This window comes from Capricornis sumatraensis, chromosome 2, assembly GCF_032405125.1.
Source record: "Capricornis sumatraensis isolate serow.1 chromosome 2, serow.2, whole genome shotgun sequence".
Lineage (NCBI taxonomy): Eukaryota > Metazoa > Chordata > Mammalia > Artiodactyla > Bovidae > Capricornis > Capricornis sumatraensis.
In genome coordinates this window covers 190,092,828-190,118,706 of record NC_091070.1, presented here as the reverse complement: position 1 = coordinate 190,118,706, position 25,879 = coordinate 190,092,828, and the positions used below count along the sequence as shown (strand labels likewise).

Sequence of the window (25,879 nt, the reverse complement as noted above, 5' to 3'; positions counted from 1 at the left end):
ACAAGCTGGAATCAAGATTGCCGGGAGAAATATCAATAACCTCAGATGTGCAGATGACACCACACTTAAGGCAGAAAGTGAAGAGGAACTAAAAAGCCTCTTGATGAAAGTGAAAGAGGAGAGTGAAAAAGTTGGCTTAAAGCTCAACATTCAGAAAACGAAGATCATGGCATCTGGTCCCATCACTTCATGGCAAATAGATGGGGAACAGTGGAAATAGTGTCAGACTTTATCTTTTGGGGCTCCAAAATCACTGCAGATGGTGACTGCAGCCATGAAATTAAAAGACGCTTACTCCTTGGAAGAAAAGTTATGACCAACTGAGACAGCATATTCAAAAGCAGAGACATTACTTTGCCAACAAAGGTCCGTCTAGTCAAGGCTGTGGTTTTTCCAGTGGTCATGTATGCATGTGAGAGTTGGACTGTGAAGAATGCTGACCACTGAAGAATTGATGCTCTTGAAGTGTGGTGTTGGAGAAGACTCTTGAGAGTCCCTTGGACTGCAAGGAGATCCAACCAGTCCATTCTAAAGGAGATCAGCCCTGGGTGTTCTTTGGAAGGAATGATGCTAAAGCTGAAACTCCAGTACTTTGGCCACCTCATGTGAAGAGTTGACTCATTGGAAAAGACTCTGATGCTGGGAGGGATTGGGGGCAGGAGGAAAAGGGGACAACAGAGGATAAGATGGCTGGATGGCATCATGGACTCGATGGACGTGAGTCTGAGTGAACTCCGGGAGTTGGTGATGGACAGGGAGGCCTGGCGTGCTGCAAATCATGGGGTCGCAGAGTCGGACATGACTGAGGGACTGAACTGAACTGAATAAATATTTTGAACCCAACCTTCCCTCCAAAGCTTTCTGCAGAAGGGTCTAGGTCAAGTTACTCTTCCTAAAGTGTGACTCTAAGTATGTTGTCCTCTTGCCCAGAGTTCTGGACTCCCTTATTCAGCAGAGAAAATGTTAGTCACTCAGTTGTTTCTGACTCTTTGTGAACCCATGGACTACAACAAGCCAGACTCCTCTGTCCATGAAATTATCTAGGCAAGAATACTGAGGTGGGTTGCCATGCCCTCCTTCAGGGGATCTTCCCAATCCAGGGATTAAACCAGTGTCTCCTGCAGCAGGAGGATTCTTTACCCACTGAGCCACCTGGGAAGCCTATTTGGCAGGCAGGCAAAAGAATTTTCTGTAAATAGGGCTCTCCCAATACAAAACTACTAGGTCCTGGATAAAGGTTGTTTGTGTTTGTTTTTAACAAATTGCTATACTTTGCCCTGGTATTAAGTCCTGCATACTATATTCTAATAACCCCCAGCAAATAAACTGAAACTAGACAGAGCAGTAAGGAATATGCAAGCACAGAAGACAAGGAAACTGCTGTCCTGAGGAAAATGCTGTCAGCACCATGATATTTCAGAAGATTAAACTTTACGTCAAGGGCAAGGTAGGAGTTAAGACAGGTCATTATATTAGATTTTTTTTAAGCCAATTTAGCTATATTTATACAAGCCATGGTGAACAAGAATATGGAAATCAGAAAAAAGATTAAAAATTTATACTAGGGAAATACGAAAAGAAAGATCAAGATAAAGATCATGAAAGATCAAGATAAAATATCACTAGATTAGCTTAGTGTGGCAGTGAAGAGAGTGGATTGGGAGTCCAGTTGCCAGGGTTTGAATCCTTATTGGCTACATGAGCTTGGGCAAATAACCTAACCTCCGTGTCTCCGCCTGTTGTTTTTTTTTTTTTTTTTTTTGGTAAGGATGGACTTCTATTTTTTTGTTGAAAGTCTTGAGGACTACAAATTACGTGCTAAAAGTAGATCACTATGTAGAAACGTAATGAGTACATTTTGCCTGTGTATAAAAGCTTTATCAAAGTCATTCCTTTAATAATTTCACCCCATTCACAGTGGTATCAGTTATAAAGTGCTCTTCTTCATAAGGTTATTATACCTTTATTTCAAACTATATTACATGGTATTCCCTCAACAGAAACTTTTAAACACCAAATTCTTGGCTCATAAGAATGGCACCTGTGAAAGGGCAATTCCCCCGCAGTCTGTGGTGGCATTATTCCAAGTTTGTTTCTTTCACCAATCAAAAAAGCTTTCAAAATGTTCACTTTTAATATGAAGTCTTTCCAACAGAAAGTGTGGCCACATTTTGTTTTCTTACAACTCCAACTTTGTATTCCAGGGCTCTCCCCCATCTCCTGCCAAGTTAACATTTCCTGCTCATGACACCACTTTCCTGATCACGTGCCTCATGGTCCAGTGAAGCTTCCCAAACACACGTCTTCCATGTACACGCTGCCCTCCTCTCTCCCACAGCAAATCATCCCCACTTCTCTCTCTCAATCCCCAGTCTCCAACTGACAAAATGTTTCCTGTCCTTGCTTGCTTCAGCTTGGCACAGGCTTTCCGGATCCCCTAAAAATGGAAATGTCTGCTTATTTTGACCATAAATCATTTTGCAAATTTTTTGAAAGCAGGTCTTTCTTCATTAACCAATTTAACAAACTATCTTTTGGTATAGAGGCCACATGATACTTTGGATTAGAAAGCCCAGGCCCCACCTCAGGAAGTTTCCATGTAGAGGAAGAGACAGGGAAGAAATAAGACCAATACAACCGTGAAAAGAATGTTCTGATTAAAAGGGGTACATAACCCAAAATAGGTACCCAAAAGCTCTCTGAGCTTTTGCTTCCTGGGGAAAGCAAAATTTGAATTCAGGTTTAAATAATAAAGTACTCAGCCAAGCAAAAAGCATGGCAAAGTGTGTTATGGGCAGAACAATTCTTTCATTCTTAAATTCTAACCTTGGAAAGCCTTTTCCCAGATATCTACCCTAAAATGACTATCAGCCTCCTCCCAACACACATAGCATATGCCCAGTCTCTTTCAGAATATCCAAAGCAATCAAATTCCCATGTTTAATGATCCATCATTTATTTATCTGTCCAATCAGAAAGGAATAGGAATTATAACTGTTTTATTCACTGTATTATACCCAACACTTAGCACAGTGCCTGTTCAGTAAATATTTGTTGGATGAATTGAAGAAGTTGGAGCAAACATGAAAGTTTAGACATGCTGGATAGCTTGATGAGTTCAAGTACTACCCAGATAATACAGTGTGGATGGAACACAGGAATAATGGGTGAGTGGCAAGTACAGTTGAGGTTGAGAGTTTGCCAGGGCTGTATCAATAATGAATTTTCTGTCTTCTTAAGCAGTTTCAATTTCATTCTGCCACTGCAGTAATCCAGCTGAGAAACAATAGGTGCCTGCATGTGGCTGGTAGTGAGGATGGGAACCAGGAACACTTTGAAAGATTTCAGTTATTTAGGCTTTGAGAACGTTGGTTCTGCCAGCTGGTGCTTGCCATCTTCCATAGGAAGCTATTAAATAAGTGTTGTATTGAAACGAGTTTCAAGGTGATAGATTCAAAGGTAAGAAACAAAGCTCCAGTGAGTTTTGAAACACCTACCACTGTTAGGTCATCTGTATTATTCATTGTTCCCCCTTCCTAGTGGAAGCAGGATATTACAACTTGACTTTTCACCCAAGGATCTAAAGAGATGGTCCTCTGACCATAGTTAACAAAACGTCAGGAAATGGGTTAAACACCAGCAGAGATGACCAATGCAGTAAATTGACTTACTTTGGCTGTTTTCCATTTATGGCCACATCATCGTAGATAATAACTTCCTGAGACCTAAGTTCTAGCATCAAGATAGGATAAAAATAGTCTGTTATTTGATACAGTTTATACAATCCCTGACTTTACAAATTATACACAATTACTTTTCCACATGTATCTCTGAACCTGTTTTATCAAAATCTGATCATAGACTATAGATACGCTGAAAGGATCAAGGAACAAAAAAAGAATCCATTTGGGAAAAATTCAACTGAGGATTAAAAAAGAGATGTCCTGGTATCTGAAACACATGCATAAATATTTATATCAATTTGACTTCATGCAACTTTCTAAAAAATATGAGTTGCTGAAGGGATCATTTTAGACTGGGTTCCCATCAACCTGGAACTGGACAAAGATGTTACACTGCTAGAATAAGAGAGGGCTGAATTTCAAGGGGAAAACACCAACTTAATAGACATTAATGTTCTTCCATGATTTTTATTTCAAATCATTGACAACTGCTTCTTTAAAATAATCCTGTGTAAAATTGAACCTAACTTAGTGTATAATCATAATTAGACATTTTCAGTTTAGGATATTCACATTCCTTAGCGCTCTACATAGAACTCCATAACGTTCAAGTGACTTACCACTTGAACTAGTTAGAAACCTTTTGGCATAATTATTCACAATTCATGTTCAATTATTCATAAATTTGGATGGAGGTAAAATGCATGCCTGTAATGGCACCCCACTCCAGTCCTCTTGCCTGGAAAATCCCAAGGACAGCGGAGCCTGGTGGGCTGCAGTCCATGGGGTCGCACAGAGTCGGACATGACCGAGCGACTTCACTTTCACTTTTCACTTTCATGCATTGGAGAAGGAAATGGCAACCCATTCCAGTGTTCTTGCCTGGAGAATCCCAAGGATGAGGGAACCTGGTAGGCTGCCATCTATGGGGTCGCACAAAGTCGGACACGACTGAAGCGACTTAGCAGCAGTAGCAGTACTAAGTAGACTTTTAAAAAAATAGACCAAGGATTATTTTAGGAGATGTAATTATACCAGTTTTATATAATTATTTGTTATTTAGTGCAGCAAACTCATATTTGTGGAATATAAAATACACTTTAATTGCCAAGTCAGAGTAAAACCAAAGTAGCCTCTATCACTAGAGCCCATAAACTAAACCTAACAAACAACAAAACACATGGCCCTCCCTCATTAACACATTCAACTTACAGAATGTGATTGAGAGTGAGCACACTATATGTCAGGCACTGTGCTGATTTGTGCACTGTTCCTTTTATAGCAAAGCAAACAATATTCCAGTGACTCACCCTTGATTCAATTAGTATGTATACTGGAAAGTGTTCATGTTCAAATTACTGTGTCTTAATTAGGGTGAGCTGACTGTGGCAAAATGTAAAACGCACACACTTTGTGTATTCAGAGACGAGTACAAATCCTAGGTCACTAAAATAGGGATGTTAGTCTGAGAATCTTCCTACAAAGGGATAATGCATCTATTTCTTAGATATTAAGGGGCGCCTGGTCTATAGGAGGCACTTGAGAAATGTCACCCATCTTCCCCAAAGTAAGTAATACTATGATGTAAAATATCTTCCTTGATTTTAATGTATCAATTTTTCATTACATGTGGAATTCAGAGAGGATTAGTACTTCTTTCTTAGACTGAAAACGTCAGTGCTGAGTAATTTTGTTCCAGCAATAAGTGAATGTCACTTACCTAAATCAGGCAGTGAAAGGGAAAATGCCCTGTTAATTGACAAAAGACACAAAGGGTTAAGGGAAAAGCCATATTCAGAAATGTTCATTGATAACATCTCAAACAACATAGTGATGACTAGGTTTCTTGATTTGGATGCTTTTGGGGAAAAAAATGTCAATATGAAGCAAACCTTCCCTGCAGCTTTATTCTGATCACCTCTCCCCTTCCTGTAAATGAGCTTATTTATCCCCAGTGACCATCCTTACCCACTTTCCTAATGGGACAGTCTCAGGCTCTCCCACAGCTCTTCTCTGTCCACAGGATCCTATTTCTCCTTTCTAGCCTTCCAGGATGCCAATCAGATATATCCAGTGTGTGGGACACAAGGTGAGAGAGATGACCCTCTGGAGATGCTGGACTCTGACTATGTACAGGTTTAAACAGAGAGGTGACTTAAGGGCAGAATGCCAGGCCAGATGGAGATGGAAGATGGTAAATGTGCCAAGTAGGAGAGGATACTTGGCTAAGTAGATTGTCCGGTTTTCCTCAAATCTCATAGTTAAGGAGACCACATGGAAAGAAGTATGATGTGGTAGGGAAAAAATTCATGTGTTTTAAGCAACTAATTTAAGCTCAGTCCTATGGGCCTGGCAACAAAAGGTAAATAAAGTTCTGTGTTATCTTGGTATGTCTCCATGGCAATAATTGAAAAATTAAGGTAAAGAGGCAAAGTTTTGCAAAATTTAAGGGGAAAAAATCTTTTCAGACCTTACTAAAAATGGTAGATTTTCCCCTGAATGTAGTGAATTTATCTTTATAGAGGTGTGCAGACACAGAGATTTGGCCTCTTAGGAATAGCTGCAGAGAAGCTTGTGTAATGGGTTGTACTAGGTAATATGGACCCTTCTTACCCCGAGATTCTCTGACTGTAAGGAAAAGGATTTCTTGTAATAGATCTTACAAGATTTGCACAGGATGTTTTGGAAACACAGAAGAGAAACTGGTAATACAGGTTTGGGATTCACGGAATGCATCACAGAAGGGATAATATTTGACCAAATTTTAAGAGAAGACTAGAACTCTGATAATCAAAGGAAGACAGAGGAGCGCAGATGGCATTTCAGACCTATGGATATCATGGTTAAAAGCAAGGAGGCATGAAATACCATGGTGTACATATAGGGTATGTGTTATGGGGTGGAGCTGAGAGTAAATCTGAGTAAGATGGAGCTGGACAAGTAGGAAGGGGACTGCCATAATAGTATTTACTTGCAATGAAAAAGGATTGGATATTTGTTCTGAAAGTCATAAACAGTCACTGAATAGTTCTAAGAAAAAGGAAATCACATTTACATGTAAAAAACATCAGCATTCTCACCTGGATTAAATTTTTAAGGGGCTGCAGGCACCATGCTAATAATTTTTGTCAGAAGCATCTAACCTGCTAAGGTCAGGGTGTGCCTTTAAGGGTCTCACCGGCCACTAGGACTAGACTCTGTCTTCCATGTTTAGGGCTACAATTTGTAAACCTCATGTACTGTATAAATCTCTTGGTAGATCTAGATCCAACATACAGTTAGACTTAAATTCATGTCCCTTTAAGGTTTATCATTGAAAAGAACTTCAAGATAAAATAACAAATTCCATGTCAACATATGTAGTGACCGGGGGCAAATTATTTTACCACCCCGTGCTCTCATAAAATACAGATCTATGTCTATGTTTCTCTCCCTTCCTCTCTGAAGTGCCTTCAGAGACCACGCAATCTCCTATTATAAGCTAAAAGAAATGTGGTCCCTATGGATGCAAAATGGAAGTGACTTGCCCATAGTTGCACACTGAATAAATGGAAGAGCTGAAACGAGAATCCAGAATCCAGTCTCTCCTACACATGAATTGTAACCTTCTCAATTCCCATTGGTAATTAGCTAGGGTGAACTTGGAGGGTCCCTTCCACAGCTAAGACTGAGATACATGGACCATTCAGCTGAAAAGTTCATCTCCCCTCTCCACACACTACCTCTCTCAAGAGAGGCAAATTAGAATATGGAAGTGTAGACAAAAACCACTGGATCCTGTAGGACTGAGAAAGCATGCTGCTGCTTCTAAGTCACTTCAGTCGTGTGCGACTCTGTGTGACCCCATAGACAGCAGCCCACCAGGCTCTCCTGTCCCTGGGATTCTCCAGGCAAGAACACTGGAGTGGGTTGCCATGTCCTTCTCCAATGCATGAAAGTGAAAAGTGAAAGTGAAGTCGCTCAGTCGTGTCCGACCCTCAGCGACCCCATGGACTGCAGCCTTCCAGGCTCCTCTGTCCGTGGGATTTTCCAGGCAAGAGTACTGGAGTGGGGTGCCATTGCCTTCTCCAAAAGAATGTAATTAATAACGTAATGCTCAGTAGTAACAACAGGAATATATGCCAAGGATGACGAGGAAGTTCCTTTCCTGGACTTTTTAAGACTTTCCTTCTACCTTTTTGTTCACAATCTTCCCTTGTCAATTTTTTCAAAAAGGACATTGTCACTTTCTCACTAGCATGTGTGTGTGTGAGGCACTCAATACTGGCAAGGAGGAGGTAGGTGATAACCAGGGCTTTGGTTTTAGCGTCTGGTACCCCTTTCACTAGAAGAACAGGATGGAGACTAACAGCTGTGTAACTACCAGGGTGGCACTGCTAATCCTCTCCTAGAAAGAGAAATAAAAAGGGACTTTTTACCTTATATTTTCTTTTGAATTGATTTTCTTCACTTTAAATCTACCCTTTTCTTTCTTGAAGAACTTCTGCAGTCTTTTAAGTGATGCTTTTCCATCTGAACTAAGAGGAATCAGAGACTATAAATAACACATAAACAAACATATAACACATAAACATATTTACAAACATAAATACTGTTTGAGAGAGTACTGGGGATGGGAAGCTGCTGTAGTAAAATAGATCAGAGACTTCAGTCTCATTACTATTAATAAAACACACCCACTTAAAGAAGAGCAGGAAAATACCTTGTCAACCCCTATGTTCTTCTTTTTTTAGATTCTGATAGGAATTAGCACATACCAGCTATGAAGGAAATTATTACATTTCAATACAAACTTTCACCTACTCCAGATGGTCTTTATTTTACAGAGTTTATGGAGCAAAGTCTTCCTTTTAGAGACCATGACTCAGGGACCTATACATTAGTGAAATTCCTGGCTCCTGAGATTCATATCACTGATCTTTAACTTATAGGATGATAATATAACAGTGATGCTACACTGACTGCCTGCTTAATGATTAAAATTTGTCCAAATATGCCCTGATTTTTTGGGGTGGGGAAAGGTTAGTGAAAGTGGATGATACACCCACATCATCCCACCCAGCATAAATGCCCTATTTTCCTTTCAACCTTCAAACTTTTGCTTTTGACTGCTGCTATTTTCCTTCCCACATTGTACCCCTAATAACTGAATTTGATTAATAATCCCATTTGAGCAAATATTGATAACACTGAATTATTACATATTAAATTAAGCCCCAATTCCAGAGATAGCCTCATTAGCTTGAAAAGACACAGGTAAATGAAAAGACACAGGTAAATCATAACCATTGATTTCTTCCTGGAAAAAAACTGAAGCATTTTATTGCTATTTATTTCTTCTTTCTCACTTACTCCCTAATGCAATATCAAAGTCTTCTATTTGGGGAGATGGACATTTTCTCAAAAGAAAAAGCAGCATGCTTAAAAATTACAAGATATGATTATATACAATTACAAATAACCTACTGATAACAGTATTTTATTACAACAGCTTATCTCCACTGTCTATGAAAATCTTCCCTAAAGATGGAGTGGGTAGTGATGGAGGTCTTTTCCTAAACTTCGGTTTTCCCAGACTAGCAGGAAATACCCTTAGGTATGAAGTCAAGAAAAAGAGAAACTTGCTCTATCTTTGGGTGGTTGCTCTTTGTTTTGTAGACGTCTTCATACATTTGTTCACTATTTGCTTTTGAAATTAAAACAATATATTTATAATGGCAGTGATGCAGATTCATATTTGACACAAAATTATGGATACCTACCAGGTGCTAGGTACTCTGATCTTTTGTTTGTGAAATAGTTTTTATGGCAACATATGCACATGTTTTTACAAGCAGGTGGTAAAATTAAGTAAACGCTATAAAAGTATGTACAAACAAAAATTAATATTTGCTTCTACCATGTTTCCATGTTTGTTCTCATTTAGTGAGAGAAAGTTAATTTATTAACAGATTCCTTCCTTGACCCTCCCCCTTTGCATATTTTACATTTAGCAATCAGTCTACTAAACACCAGACGTTGTGCTGAACGCTGGAGAAGTAATGGAGACAACCAGACACATCTTGAACAATCCTCCTCTATAGCATGGCTTTCACCCCATCCAACACATAGGCTTAAATACACAGATATACTTTGAATCTACCCTGGCAATGAAGGATTTTCAAGTTCAGAACTTAATCCACATTGAGTTTAGGAGAGTCACTTAACTTCTCTATGCCTCAATTTCCTTTTTTAAAAATGAGGGTACTGTGTTTAATGATCTCTAGACTGCTCTCCATCTCTGACATTCTAAGAAGGACAAAACAAAAACCAGTAGCATTTGATTATCCCTCCTCCATTACCTTTTCATTCATTTAAAAGATTTTTTAAATATCTTAACATGTGCCTGGCATTATGACATGGGTAAGGAAAAACGGTAAGTGTAAAGAAGAAAATCATCTAAGAGGGAAGACAGCTAATAAAGAATCACATAAATATAGAATTTTTAATAACTGTGACAAGTGCTGTTAAAGAAAGGGTAATGGTAATACTATAAGACTACATACTTAGGAGAATATTCCCTAGGGAATAATGATTGAGCTGAGATCAGAAGAAATATTAAGAGTCACTTACACAAAGGGGCACAGAAGAGGAACGAAAATTCCAGGGAGAGGGAGTAGCATATGCAAACACTCAGCAGGGGGAGCTTAGCAAGTGTGAGAAATTAAAAGGTCACCATGACTGCATCTCAAAGATGAAGACCGAGCATGTGTGAGAAGAGGCTGGAGGGGTAGGTAGGGACACTCAAGTCCTCTATACATGTTCATGTCAATTGTAAAAGTATTGGGAATATACTACAAAGCTACAGTAATCAAGAGAGTATGGTACTGGCACAAAAACAGACACATAGAGCAATGGAACAGAATAGAAAGCTGAAAAACCCACACACTTATGGTCCATTAACTGATGATGAAGAAGGCAAGAATATACAATGGAGAAAAGACAGTATTTTCAATAAGTGGTGCTGGGAAAACTGGAAGAAAACATAGGCTCTTTGACATAAGTCTTAGCAATGTATTTTTGCTATTTGGATTTGTATATTTTGCTATTTGTATTTTTGCTATTTATTTTTGTATTTGGAGCCAGATCTGTCTCCTCAGGCAAGGGATGCAAAACCAAAAACAAATGGGAGCTATTCAAACTTAAAAGCTTTTGCATGGCAAATAAAAACATTAACAAGACCAAAAGACCACCTACTAAATAGGAGAAGATATTTGCAAATGATACGGCTGGTAAGGGATTAACATCCAAAATATATAACAAGCACTTAAAACTCAATATGAAAAAAAAAAAAAAAGCAACTCAATTAAAAACAGACAGAAGGCCTAAATAGACATCTTTTCAAAAGAGACAAACAGATAGCCAATAGACACAAGGAAAGATGCTCAGTATCACTGATCATCAAGGAAATGCAAATCAAAAGCACAGTGAGATAGCACCTCACATCAGTCAGAATGGCTATTGTTAAAAAGATGGCAAAAGATCTTGGTGAGGATGTGGAGGAAAGGGAACCCTCACACTGTTGGTGGGAATGTAAATTGCTACCACTACTATGGAAAACAGGATGGAGTTTCCTCAAAAAATTAAAACTGTTGTAGAATCCAGCAGTTCCACTCTTGAGTATATCTGAAGAAGATGAAGATACCTAATTCAAAAAGATATACAGACCCTAATGTTCATAGCAACATTATCTACAATGGCCAAGATATGGACGCAACCTCAGTATCCATAAACAGATGAATGGATAAAGAAGATGTAGCGTACACACATACACATAAGAATACTAAGCCATAAAAAAAATGAAATTTTTGCCATTTTCAGCAACATGGGTGAACTTGGAGAATATTATGCTTAAACATACAGAGAGACAAATACTGTATGTTTTCACTTACAAGTGGAATCTCTGAAATAAAAAATAAGTAAAAGAATGAAACAGACTTGCAGATACAGAGAACCAATGGCTACTGACCTGCCTGTAAGTGTTTGAGGGTCTCCTGTAGAGGTGTGAGTCAGCAATGGCCTGACACAGGGACGGGGCACTGGCAGCAGCAGTCCTGGGAGGCACAATGTGTGGCATAAATTCTCTTGGAGGAGGTCACCATTAGCCCTACCATAAAGCTGCTGGATGGGTGACCCACAAACTGAAGAACAATTATAACAAAGAAGTTCTCTTGCTGTTGGAGGTTCTAGGCTCCACATCATATTCCCCCACTTGGGGATCTGGGAAAGGGACTGGAAATCCCCAGGGAATCTGAACATCAGCAGGATTTGATTATAGAACTTCCACAGGATTGGGGTAAACAGAGACTCTTGGAGGGCACAAACAAAACCTTGTGTACACCAGAACCCAAGGGAAAGGAGCAGTGCCCCATAAGAGACTGAGCCAGACCTGCCTGTGAGTGTTTGAGGGTCTCCTGCAGAGGCGTGACCTGCGATGGGGTCAGGGGCAGCAGCAGTACTGGGAGGTGTGGTGTGTTGGCCTAAGTCCTCTCGGAGGAGGTCGCCATTATCCCTACCATAGAACCTCTGCCTCTAACACAGAGATTGCAGACTCCCAGGACTGGGTCACCTCAGGCCAGACAACTAACAGGGAAGGAGCACAGCCCCACCCATCAGCAGAAAACTGGATTAAAGATTTACTGAACATGGCTCTGCCCACCTGAGCAAGACCCAGTTTCCCCAACAGCCTGTCCCTCCCATCAGGAAGCTTGTACAAGCCTCTTATCCATCAGAGGGCAGACAGAAGAAGAAATATAATCCCATGGCCTCCAGAACAAAAACTGCAATCACAGAAAACTAACCAAAACAATCACCTGGATCACAGACTTGTGTAACTCAATGAAACTATGAGACATGCCATTTAGGGCCACCCAAGACAGGTCATGGTGGAGAGTTCTGACAAAATGTGGTCAAATGGAGAAGGAAATGGCAAACCAGTATTCTTGCCTTGAGAACCCCCATGAACAATATGAAAAGGCAAAAAGTTATGACAGCAGAAGATGAGTCCCCCAGGTTGGTAGGTGTCCAATATGCTACTGGGGAATAGTGGAGAACTAGCTCCAGAAAGAATGAAGAGGCTGAGCCAAAGTGGAAATGATGCCCTGTTGTGGATGTGTCTAGTGGTGAAAGTAAAGTCCAATACTGTGAAGAACAATTTGAGTAGGAACCTAGAATGTTAGGTCCATGAATCAAGGTAAACTGGATGTGGTCAAATAGGATATGGCAAGAGTAAACATTTATGTTTTAGAAATTAGTGAACTAAAATGGATGGGAATGGGTGAATTTAATTCAGATGACCATTATATCTACTACTGTGGGCAAGAATTCTTGAGAAGAAATGGAGTACCTCTCATAGTCAACAAAAAGAGTCCAAAATGCATTACTTGCATGCAGTCTCAAAAATGACAGAATGATCTCGGTTCGTTTCCAAGGCAAACCATTCAACATCATGGTAATCCAAGTCTATGCCCCAACCACTGATGCTGAAAAGCTGAAGTTGAATGGTTCTATGAAGACCTACAAGATCTTCTAGAATTAATACCCCCAAAAGATGTCCTTTTCATCATAGAGGATTGGAATGCAAAAGTAGAAAGTCAAGAGATACCTGGAGTAACACTCAACTTTGATCTTGGAGTATGAACTGAAGCAGGGCAAAGGCTAACAGAGTTTTGCCAAGAGAACCCACTGGTCATAGCAAACACCCTCTTCCAACAACACAAGTGATGACTCTACACATGGACATCACCAGATGGTCAACACCGAAATCAGATTGATTATATTATTTGCAGCCAAAGATGGAGACGTTCTATACAGTCAGCAAAAACAAGACCTGGAGCTGAATGTGGCTCAGATCATGAACTCCTTATTGCAAAATTCAGGCTTAAATTGGAGAAAGTAGGGAAAACCACTAGACCATTCAGGTATGATCTAAATCAAATCCCTTATGATTATACAGTGAAAGTGATAAATAGATTCAAGGGATTAGATCTGAGAGACAGAGTGCCTGAAGAAATACGAATGGAGGTTCATAATTTTGTATAGGAAGTGGTGACCAACACAATCCCCAGGGAAAAGAACTGAAACAAGGCAAAATGGTTGCCTGGGGAGGCCTTACAAATAGCTGAGAAAAGAAGAGAAGTGGAAGGCAAAGAAGAAAGGGAAGGATATACCCAACTGAATTCAGAGTTCCAAAGAACAGCAAGGAGAGAGAAGAAAGCCTTAAGTAAATAATGCAAAGATATAAAGGAAAACAATAGAATGGGAAACACTAGAAATCTCTTCAGGAAAATTATATACCAAGGGAACATTTCATGCAAAGATGGGCACAATAAAGGACAGAAATATCAACGACCTAATAGAAGCAGAAGAGATTAAGAAGAGGTGCAAGAATACACAGAAGAACTGTACCAAAAATTTCTTAATGACCTGGATAACCATGACGATGTGGTCACTCACCTAGAGCCAAACATCCAGGAGTGTGAAGTCAAGTGGACCTTAGGGAGCATTACTATGAACAAAGCTAGCAGACATGATAGAATTCCAGTTGAGGTATTTGAAATCCTAAAAGATGAGCTGTGAAAGTGCTGCACTCAATATGCCAGCAAATTTGGAACTCAGAAGTGGCTACAAGACTGGAAAAGGTCAGTTTTCATTCCAATCCCAAAGAAGGGCAATGCCAAAGAATATTCAAACTACCACACAATTGTGCTTATTTCACATGCTAGCAAGGTCATGCTCAATATCTTTCTAGCTAGGTTTAATCAGTACGTGAACTGAGAACTTCCAGATGTTCGAACTGGATTTAGAAAAGGCAGGTGAACCAGAGTTCAAATTGCCAACATTGTTGGATTGCAGAAAAAGCAAGAGAACTTCAGAAAAATTTCTACTTTTGCTTCATTGACTATGTTAAAGCCTTTGATTGTGTGGATCACAACAAACTGTGGGAAAATCTGAAAGAGATGGGAATACCAGACCACATTACATGCTTCCTGAGAAACTTGCATGCAGGTCAAGAAGCAACAGTTCGAACTGGACATGGAACAGTGAACTGGTTCAAAAATGGGTACAATATATATCAAGGCTGTATATTGTCACCCAGCTTATTTAACTTCTGTGCTGAGTACATCATGTGAAATGCTGGGCGGGATGAATCACAAGCTGGAATCAAGATTGCTTGGAGAAATATCAACAACCTCAGGTATGCAGATGATACTACTCTAAAGGCAGAAAGTGAAGAGAAACTTAAGAGCCTCTTGGTGAAGGTTGAAAGAGGAGAATGAAAAAGGTGACTTAAACTCTACATTCAAAAAATTAAAATTATGGACTCCAGTACCATCACTTCATGGCAAACAGATGGGGAAAAGTGGAAACAGTGGCAGATTTTCTTTTCTTGGGCTGCAAAATCACGGAGGATGGTGACTGCAGCTACGAAATTATTAAAAGACACTTGCTCCCTGGAAGAAAAGCTATGACAAACCCAGACAGCATATTAAAGAGCAGAGACCTCACTTTACTGACAAAGTTTGGTACAGTCAAAGCTATGATTTTCCAGTAGTTATGTACGGATGTGAGAAAAGTGAAGTCGCTCAGTCGTGTCCAACTCTTTGCGACCCCACGGACACCAGGCTCCTCCATCCATGGGATCTTCTAGGCAAGAATACTGGAGTGGGTTGCATTTCCTTCTCCAGGGAATCTTCCTGACCCAGGGATCGAGCCCAGGTCTCCCGCATCGTACACAGACGCTTTACCATCTGAGCCACCAGGGATGTGAGAGTTTGACCATAAGGAAGGCTGAATGCCGAAGAATTGATGGTTTCCAATTGTGGTGTTGGAGAAGACTCTTGAGAGTCCCTTGAACAGCAAGGAGATCAAACCAGTCGATCCTAAAGGAAATCAACCTTGAATATTCATTGGAAGGACTGACTCTGAAGCTCCAATACTTTGGCCACCTGATGCGAAGAGTTGACTCATTGGGAAAGACCCTGATGCTGGGAAAGATTGAGGGCAGGAAGAGAAGGGGGTGATAGAGGATGAGATGGTTAGATGGCATCACTGACTCAATGGACATGAATTGGGGCAAACTCTGGGATATAGTGAAGGACAGAGAAGCCTGATGTGCTGCAGTCCATGGTGTTGCAGAGTCAGACACAACATAATGACTGAACAGCAATAACAGTGGTTACCAGAGGGAAGAAGAGGGGAGGACAGGGCAGGTTGGGGAGGATTGGAAGAGCATTAAGGTATACAAACTGCTACCTATAAAATAAATAAGATACAAGATATAAGGATATAATGTATAGCACAGGGACTATGACCAGTATTTTATAATAACTTTAAATGGAGTATAATCTATAAAAATATTGAATCTTCTGTGTTGTACACTTGAAACTAATGTTGTGAATCAACTATACTTCAATTTAAAACATATTGAGAATCCATAGAAGTATTACAAGTAAAACACATTCTATCATCAGTCTTGGATTGTGAGGAGATCAGAAAGTTTCATACCAAAGTTGCTTCATTGTCACAAAAGACCCATTACCGGCATCTTCCTGATTCTAAATGCATCTATTCATACATACCTTGAATCACTTTTATTAGTCTATCATCACTTTACCCAAATGGCATTAATACAAGTATATAAGATACCTTATTACTAATGTGCCACAGAAATTCAGCAATTCCTACTGACAGTTTCAAATATCTTCTTATACTTACCATTATGTAAGATAAATGAATTAGAGAAATCTGACTTTGCTCTATGGGGAGAAAAGATACAAAGACCATTGACCTATTGTGTTGTACTTTTTTTGGCCATACCAGCATTTGTGATCTTAGTTCCCTGACCAGGAATCAAACCCACACCCCTTGCATTGGAAGCATGGAGTCTTATCCACTTGACCACCAGAGAAGCACATGTATTTTACAGTCTCAGCACGTTCATCTCACTGCAGGGCTGAAATGCTTACCTCCTACTCCCAGAGCACTCAACATCGTCATCGTTCTCTGAAATGGAATTTGGCTTAATGGCTCCTTGGCCCTGGGTTTCTTTAGTCATCTCCAAGGCCTTCACATAACCACCTGCAAGGAAAACAGAGAACCCCCTGAGAATATTTCATCAACCACTCTCCTAAATGCGTTCACATACATCAAGAATACAAAAAGGCAGATTAAGTTAGCTAACACTGGAAAATAACTTTGGTTTGGATGATCCTGTGGCAAGCCACCTCACCTTACTGAGCCTCAGTTATGGTTCTCTCAAGCTGGGATAATGATGGTAACCCCTACTCTCAGATGACTGTGGCAAGGAGTAATACATCTTTATGAAAGGTGCTAATTACCCAGTAGGCCAATGACCCCTCCTTCTTCTTGGAGGGTTCTTCCTCTAATCCCCAACCTCAAATGTTGAAGTCTGCCACAGTACAGCCTCTGTGGTTTCTCTTCCTACATTTAGATGCCTTTATCCAGTTTTGTCAAAGAAGGCAATGGCACCCCACTCCAGTACTCTTGCCTGGAAAATCCCAAGGATGGAGGAGCCTGGTGGGCTGCAGTCCATGGGGTTGCTAAGAGTCAGACATGACTGAGCGACTTCACTTTCACTTTTCACTTTCATGCACTGGAGAAGAAAATGGCAACCCACTCCAGTGTTCTTGCCTGGAGAATCCCAGGGATGGGAGAGCCTGGTGGGCTGCTGTCTATGGGGTCACATAGAGTCAGACACGACTGAAGTGACTTGGCAGCAGCAGCAGCATCCAGTTTTGTAGTGTTTTTTTTTCCTTAAAGTAAAATTTCTTAGGTTGATTGAGTACACGCCAACATTTATTATTCATTAATGATAGCATCAGTGAGATAGTATGCCAGGTTGAAAATGTCTAGGGATTGTTTGCACAAGTAGCTAGCCTGTTAACTGCAGAATTTGGTTTATTTCACAGGGCTGTAAACTTGTCATAGCCATAAAACTGCCACCTTTTTATCAGTTGGCATAGGTTAATATTTAGAGCATTGGTGATTCAGAACCATTTTCAGATATGAACTATTTATCAGAAATAAGTAGTAATATATCTGATAAATAGCAACAGGCACATTGACTTTTGTCTGTTAATTAAAAGCACCAGACAACAAGATTTTATCTATCTTTTATCTTCTGATAAGAAGTCAATTAGCACATCAGCCCCAAACCCCAAATCTCAATGAATGTCAGCTCCCAGAGGCACAAAGGCCCTGCTTTTCCTTACAGTTATCAGTAAGTTTCTCTAGCACAAATATTTTTTTTAATTAAGAATACCATTTATGTTTTTAACTTTTTATTTTATAAGCAAAGATGCTCTTATTTCCGGATTTTTTTTTAATTTCTTTCCTTTCGGCTGAAGCAAAATTTTATGGCTTCATTTTAAAAACATAAAGAAGAAAGTGAAGTTGCTCATTCGTGTCCAACTCTTTGCAACCCCATGGACTGCAGCCTACCAGGCTGCTCTGTCCATGGCATTTTCCAGGCAAGAGTACTGGAGTGGGTTGCCATTTCCTTCTCCAGGGGATCTTCCTGACCCAAGGATCGAACACGGGTCTCCCGCATTGTAGGCAGACGCTTTACCGTCTGAGCTACCAAGGAAGCCTTAAAAAAAAACATAGACAACTTAAAAACATAGACAACTCCCAAATTTACATCTCTAACCTAGACACCTTTCTCATGAGTTCTAGATACTTCGTCAGCCTTCACACTGCTTCCATTTGGTTGTCTCAACATATTACATTCCAAACCAAACTTTTTACTTTCTGCAAATGTGTTCTTCCTGAAGTCAGCCTTATCTCAATGATGAGTGGCAACCCACCTTTCTAGTTGCTCAGGTCCAAAACCTTGAAGACATTCTTGACTCCTGTATTATATCCCACCTCCAATCACAGCCATCCATCAGCTTGACTTTCACATTTATATCCTGAATCCAAAAATACACATCTCAACTCAACCATGGTACTCTCCTCCAAGCTACCATTGTCTTTCACTTAAATTATTGCAACAAACTCATAACAGGTCCCAGATTCTTCCTCTATGTTCTTTCAAGACAGCAGCCAAGATGATTCTTTAAAATACAAGTCAGATCGTTTCTGTTCTTGTGCTCACAACCTTTCACTGTTTTTTGTTTTTTGTTTTTTTTCTTAATATTACTTAGAATAAATGCCAATGTTCTTCCAATGGTCTACAAAAGCCCCTGGTCCTTTGTTATATCTCTGACCTCATCTCCTACCACAGTCTCCTTCCTCACAGCTCCAGCCACACCAGCCTCCTTGCTATTCTACCAGCACATCTAATAGGCTTGCCCAGGATAGCTGCATTCCTTCCCCACTCTCCCTAGAATATACTGGATAGATATGGCTCTGTTCCTCATCTGCTCTGTGTCTTTGAGGTCATCTGTCAGCCCTTTAAAACTGCAATGTCCACTTCCTATACCTACTTCCTTAATTCTATTTTGCTTTATTATATTTTCTCTATTAAAATTCCACGTAGTGAATATTTTATTGTTTATATTTATCGTCTGTCTCCTCTGGTCAGAATGCAACCTCCATAATTTTTGTCTGGTTTGTTTACTGCTATACCCCCAATGCCTAGAACAATTCTGGGGACATAAAAGGCCCTTAAATGTTTTTACTATTGAATGATTTGAATGCATATGTCCTCTAATTAGAGAGTGTTATGCTTATAGTATTTACAGATATTTTGAAATATATACTTAGTGTTTTATTACATACATTTTATTTGTTCTGTTTTTCCTTCATTTTCCTTGTGTTTGACTGACTGAGGTTTCTTCTCTTTTTCTTCATTCTGTTTTTCTTGTTTGGAAAGTACACACTCTATGTCTGTCTTTTGACCATTATGTTAGTAAAATTATGGTATGACAGACAGGAAAGGGCACAAATCATGAGTAGAGCTCAATAAATTTTCCCAAAGTGAATATGAGGATCGGATGGTAACAGATTTTTTTTCCTTTACCCAGCACCAGGAGCAAATGAGCAAATTTCCTTCTGCTCCCTGGGGTTTGTCTTTAATGTTCTCTTCTTTTTTTTAATGGAAGGGAGGAGTTCTTTTTATTTTGTTCATTTTTTTCCAAGAGAGACCCATTCGTGTAGAAGGAATTAGAAAAACAACTGTATTTTTTTCCCTCAAAACTTTCCTCTCTGTTTTCATGCCCACTTTCCTTGACTAAGCATTTCGTGCTCCTCATCACAAATACTGCAGAGAACTGCTCAGGGGGGTTAGCACACGTCTATTACAGGCTTCCTTTGTGCTTTAGCAGTATGTACAGATTACTTAGAAGAATTTTCTTCAGACTGTTTTTAGCATAGTGTAATCCCGAAGTCTGTCGTGACTCTTCAAGGACAATACATAATTGCTTGAAAATGGCTTTCAGCCCCATGTTTAGGCCTCTCCTTTAACTCTTATTTACTTCAGCTTGTTTTCCTCCCTTTCTGCCCTTCCATGTTTTTCTATAGTCCACATTAGTCTATCCATTTTTCATCTAAAGACATGTTTTTTGATTCAGTACTGCCTCTGTGCTTTCTCGTGTGTCATTTATCTCATTAGAAATGTCTTTATTTGTCCTATTTAATTTTTAAAAAATGTTTATGGTTTAAGAGCACTTGAGGTCTCCTCTTGTAAATTTATAAGTATGTAATACAGTATTGTTAACAACAGGCATAGTGCTATCCATTCTGTGTGGACATAATTCTTTGAGGTCCCAGCTTTATACAGCAGTCTCCTATTGTATGAGCTTCCCAGGTGGCTCCGTGTTAAAGAATCCACATGTCAGTGCAGGAGACACAGGTTTGATCCCTGGGTCAGGAAGATCCCCTGAAGGAGGAAAAGGCAACCCACTCCAGTATTCTTGCCTGGAGAACCCCATGGACAGAGGAGCCTGGCGAGCTGCACTCCATGGGTCACAAAAGAGTCCGATATGAATGGGTATGCACACATGCACGCTCCTATTAGACACTCCCTTTGGGCAGGCCCTGGGATATAGCTCCTGTCCTCTGCACACCATGCATTCAAAACAGGAGAACAAAGGATTCCGAGCTCAGTGAAAGGCCTCAGGGCAAGAGCAGCTTTGGTGCTCACTCATTTCTCAGGGTTCCTGGTTCCTGCAGGCATGTGGATACTTCCTTTTAAGTCAGTTCTGTGATGCTGTAATGAACTGTCCCCTCCACTCCCAATTTTCTTCTTCACTTTAGTTGTTTTAGTCAGAAGAATCATTAAGATTGTCAAATCTGCCATACTCTCTCACTGAAGTCTGATTTATTATTTCATTCTTCCCTTTAACAAAGTTTTGTTGGTTGCAGGTTGCAGAGATACAGAGAAAAATGTCAACTGGACTCCTACCCCAAGATGTTCACAGTGAACCACAGGAAACAAACACGTATACGATGAGTTATAAAGTAAAGCATGCTGTAATTGTTTCAGAAAAGCAAGTGAGCAAAGAGAACTGACAGTTATTTAGCAATAAACCAGATACTTTTGTTAGGTAGTTAGAATAGGGAAGAGAGTCCAGAATGGCAGTGGCTAAAAGATAAGGAAGAGAAAACCCGCGAAAAAAGAACAAATGGATCGCGTCTTTGGATCGACGTGCCCTCACGCCTCGAAGATGGATTTTCCTGCTATCTTCTAAACAAAATAGAGCTGTAACACTGAGCTAGAACACTGATTTGTCTAAGACAAAGACGCGAAGAGAAGAGCACCCCAGTGCGCAGGAGAGAGAGCGAGCGAGCTTTGGCTCCTCTTCTTATGTTTTTCTCTCCCTGGGCCTGTCCTATGTAAACTGGGCCAGCCAGGAGTGCTGTCTGTTCTCCCTGAGGTCCTCACTCCAGGCCTCGGAACTTCCTTTGTTCTACTTTCGCGGGCTTTTCTCTTCCTTATCTTTTAGCCACCGCCATTCTGGACTCTTTTCCCTATTCTAACTACCTAACACTTTATATTGGAGAAGGAAATGGCAACCCACTCCAGTACCCTTGCCTGGAAAATCCCATGGACAGAGAGACTGGTATGCTAGAGTCCATGGGGTCGCAAAGAGTCAGACATGACTGAGCAACACTTTATATGCACTGACAAAGAGCCCTGGGAAATAAATAGTACTGTCCCCACGTGTACATAAAAGTACGTGAACTTCCCAGAGTTGTAGGATTAATACATAGTGGTTTGGTGTCCCAGAATGCTTGAATCTGAAAAGAACCAAATACATCACTTTTCTGACAAAGGTCATTTCTGGTAGTCATGTACAGATGTGAGAGTTGGATCTCATAAAGAAGGCTGAATGCAGAAGAACTGATGCTTTTGAATTTTGCTGGAGAAGACTCTTGAGAGTCCCTTGGAAAGCAAGTAGATCAAACCAGTCCATCCTACAGGAAATCAACCCTAAATATTCATTGGAAGGACTGATGCTGAAGCTCCAATACTTTGGCCACCTTGCAAAGAGACGATTCACTGGAAAAGACCCTGAGGCTGGGAAAGATTGAGAGCAGGAGGAGAAGGGGATGACAGAGGATGATATAGTTGGATGTTATTGACTCAATGGATATGAGTTTGAGCAAACTCTGGGAGATAGTGAAGGACAGGGAAGGCTGGCATGCTGCAGTCCATGGGGTCACAAAGAGTCAGACACGACTTAGTGACTGAAGAACGAAAACCTACTATGGAAAACTGGTCATTCCATTGCTGTTTTGGTGTCCTGGAAACAGAGAGGAATGAGCAATTATGGTCCCTGGAGAATGGGAAAGTGGAGTCTAGGTGTAAGGAAGGTAAGGAGGGCCTCAGAAGAACTGACTTTGGAGATGGATCCTGAAAGATGGCTAAGACATCAGCAGGTAGAGGGTGGGCAGAAAGGCATTTCAGACATAGAAAAGAGTTCAGGCAAAGTGATGGGGCACTTACGCACATGTCACAGTCAGTTAACTTAGAATAACAGTGTATAGGGAAGGAAGTGCATGGCAGGGATGCAGTCAGCTAGCCTAGAGGCAGATTTTATAGGGCCTGAGTCAATCTCATGATTGTAATATATTCTTATAACTTTGATTGTAACACGTTATGACATGTCAGTGGTTTGCCGTGCCTTATTGGACTGGAGTAGACATCTGTTTTGTCTATTCAGTGTCTACTTTTTTCCCTATGATAACAGTTCTTAACTTGGGGCCTTCAATCTGAAATGATACTGTTTTGGTAGAACTAATTCTGCCTCCAGCTACAGATGTGAATTTATGACAGAGGCCTGGGTCAGTCAGAGCATCCTATCCCACATTCATGATGATTGGATCAAGACTGGCATGTGACACAAGCAAGGCAGTAAGACTCAAATCTGGACCTTTTCTGAAAACTGTTGAGAGGATAACCATTTCCAGCTTTCTGTTGGGGTTCCTAAGAGGATAGATAGCGTGCAAATCTGTCACTGCCAGGTGCCAGCTTGTCTCCACAAGGGTAGAGTTTGCTTGAAGATGGAGCCAAGAGGGAGGGGGACAAAGCCAGGAGCAAAAAAAAGTAATACTGAGTCCCTGGGATACTGTTTGTGTCCCTGAGTCCAGCCATGTCCAGACCTTTTGCTAGGTGAGCCTCCTTCTCTTTTGCTTAACACAGTATGATTTTATTACAGTTACTTGCAATCAAGAGTTTGATTCACATGAAGATAAAAATTCAACCTGAATAAAGTCAAATAATAGTATCATACTATGTCATCAAAGTGTCAATGTCTTGAGTCTACAAAAAATAACAGGTTCTGGAAGATATAAGAAGAAATGAGTAAACATTCAACTGTGTACCTATTATGCAACATACTGTCAGATTTGGTCTGTGCCAAGCCCCAGTGAGATCTGTATTATGATCCCTTTTTAGTAAATGAAGAAATTGAGGAATATGAAGGATTATGTTACACAGCTAATAAGTTTAAGAGCCTTAATTTGAACTCGGGCCTTCTACCTCTAAATCTAGCACAGCTGCCTCACTCAGGCAAGTGATTTGATGTATAATAGATGCTAGGTGAATATTTATAAAATCAATTAAAATCTTGGTCACATACAGCTTTACAATAATTCAGTAATGGTAAAAAGAACCAGGAAAAAATGAAACTCACAGGAGTCTATCGGGTGCCTGGCCGGCTGGAAGTCCTCAGGGCAAGCCTCCTCCTGGATGATGTCCATTGCAGCATCCTGCTTTCTGGCCGGCATGGTTCTCCCACCTGCGTGGTCTTCTGCCATCTGGGTTTTCCCAGGTATGCCTTCATAGATATCCACCTAAACCCATGCAACAAGGACAGTCCTGCACTTAACTATTGGTTTTTCACTTACTAATGCTATTCTGTATTCATTCATTCCTCCCAGCTAGTCATTGTTCGCTGTTTTACCTAACACAGTCTCATTTCCCTAAGTTTCATAAGGGCACATACAATGTCTTTTGTTCCCCTCTGAACAGCCATCAGATGTCTGGCTTGGAGGCAGCCCCACAGGATGCAATCAGGCTATAATGGCAGGCTGACCATGGAATAGGCTCTTGATATATCTTATCTTTTCACTTTCATGCATTGGAGAAGGAAATGGCAACCCATTTCAGTGTTCTTGCTAGGAGAATCCCAGGGACGGGGGAGCCTGGTGGGCTGGCGTCTATGGGGTCGCACAGAGTCGGACACGACTGAAGTGACTTAGCAGCAGCAGCATATCTTATCTTACTTGATCTTCATGACATCTCATTCAAAAAATACCATGATTTTTCTTGATAAAGAATTTAGAAAGGTTAAATAACTGGCCCCTGGTCTCACAGCTAGTCATCTGCCCAGGCAGGACTGGATCCCAGAGCCCTGTGCTCTTGGCTACCAGGGAAACACTGAAAAAGGGAGCACCCACCCAAGCTTTTGCTCTTCCATGGTCAGTATCCTGAATCACATCAGATTTCTCTGGTGGCTCAGTGGTCAAGAATCTACCTGCAATGCAGAAGCTGCAGGAGATGTGGGTTCAATCCCTGAGTCAGAGAGATTCCCTAGAGGAAGACATGGCAACCCACTATAGTATTCTTGCCTGGAGGATCCCATGGACGGAAGAGCCTGACTGGCTACAGTCCACAGGGTTGCACCGAGTCGGATTCAGCTGACCGACTGAGCACGCACACACCCTTAATCATGCTCCTCTGTCGCCGTTCTCATCATGAAACACTCCGATGAACCCTTCCTGATCTATGGTCCCACCACCCATCTTAATACATTATGCCACTCCCGTCTCTGGTCCCTATCTTTCATTATTAACGACTTCTCCGAATTATGCTGCTTTGTTATATTCTGTAAACATTCAGCCTATTCCAGTGGGGCCTCTGGGCCTACACCTCAGTTCAGGCCCATACCACCACCAAGATGTCTGATTTACCCATGCCCTGCATGTGGAATAATGTGATAGGCCCATCTCAAACAGGCATCCCAAGTGTTCTGAACCCTGGTAACAGCCCTGGTGGTATCTATTGTTTAAGCCTCTGACTGTTTTGAAGGAGATAGTGTCCATTGGATGTGGATATACACATATACAGTGTTTCCTATCAACAAACAGTGTTAACTGATCAGTTAATTAACAACAATATACTTCATTTCCATGGTAGCTTACAGCTTACAAAGCACCTTCATCTACACTATTTCATTATCAAAAATAAGATAATTCAGATGGGAGTGGGGATGGTAATCAGATAGGGGTTATTTATTCTCATTTTACACATGAGATGCCTAAGCTCAGAGATTAGGTCCCTCTTAAGCAGAGCCTCAGAGCACAGAATTTCAGGAGGCCCTCCCATCAGGTTCCACAAGAGCAGGGTGGGGACCTGAGTTGTCTCTTTGAATTTGCCTTCCGGGTATCTCGCTGAACTCACACTAATCTCAGCCCAGTTTATGAGACCTGCTTCACAGCTAATAAGAAAGAAATCGGAGGCTAGAGTTTGGTGCTCTGGTCCTGTCAATTTCTTTTATAAGACACCCAACACCCACTCCATCTTCTGTCTTTCTGGAGAGTTGCATGGTTCAGCCTCTAAAAAGTCACTCCATGAACGGAACCTGTTATATGGATGGCCTGGACTGTTTGATCTGGAACCCTAGAATTACAGATACCTTGAAAAGATGGTCTAACTGTAGATCTTCTGTGTTTTGAAGCTTCAATTG

General features: G+C 40.7%; 1 protein-coding gene across 1 annotated transcript in view; it reads right to left on the bottom strand.

Moving 5' to 3' along the window:
• LOC138070258 (FYN-binding protein 2-like) overlaps positions 1-23,918 on the bottom strand; it is a 36,809-nt gene extending 12,891 nt beyond the window's left edge. Inside the window, exons 1-5 of the mRNA XM_068961403.1 lie at positions 23,825-23,918; positions 16,691-16,802; positions 8,102-8,200; positions 5,404-5,432; positions 3,672-3,732 (exon numbers count right to left, since the gene is read on the bottom strand). Of these exons, the coding sequence (XP_068817504.1) occupies positions 3,672-3,732; positions 5,404-5,432; positions 8,102-8,200; positions 16,691-16,802; positions 23,825-23,918 (395 nt within the window). The remainder of the gene's footprint in view (positions 1-3,671; positions 3,733-5,403; positions 5,433-8,101; positions 8,201-16,690; positions 16,803-23,824) is intronic.
• Positions 23,919-25,879: the final 1,961 nt, after the last annotated feature.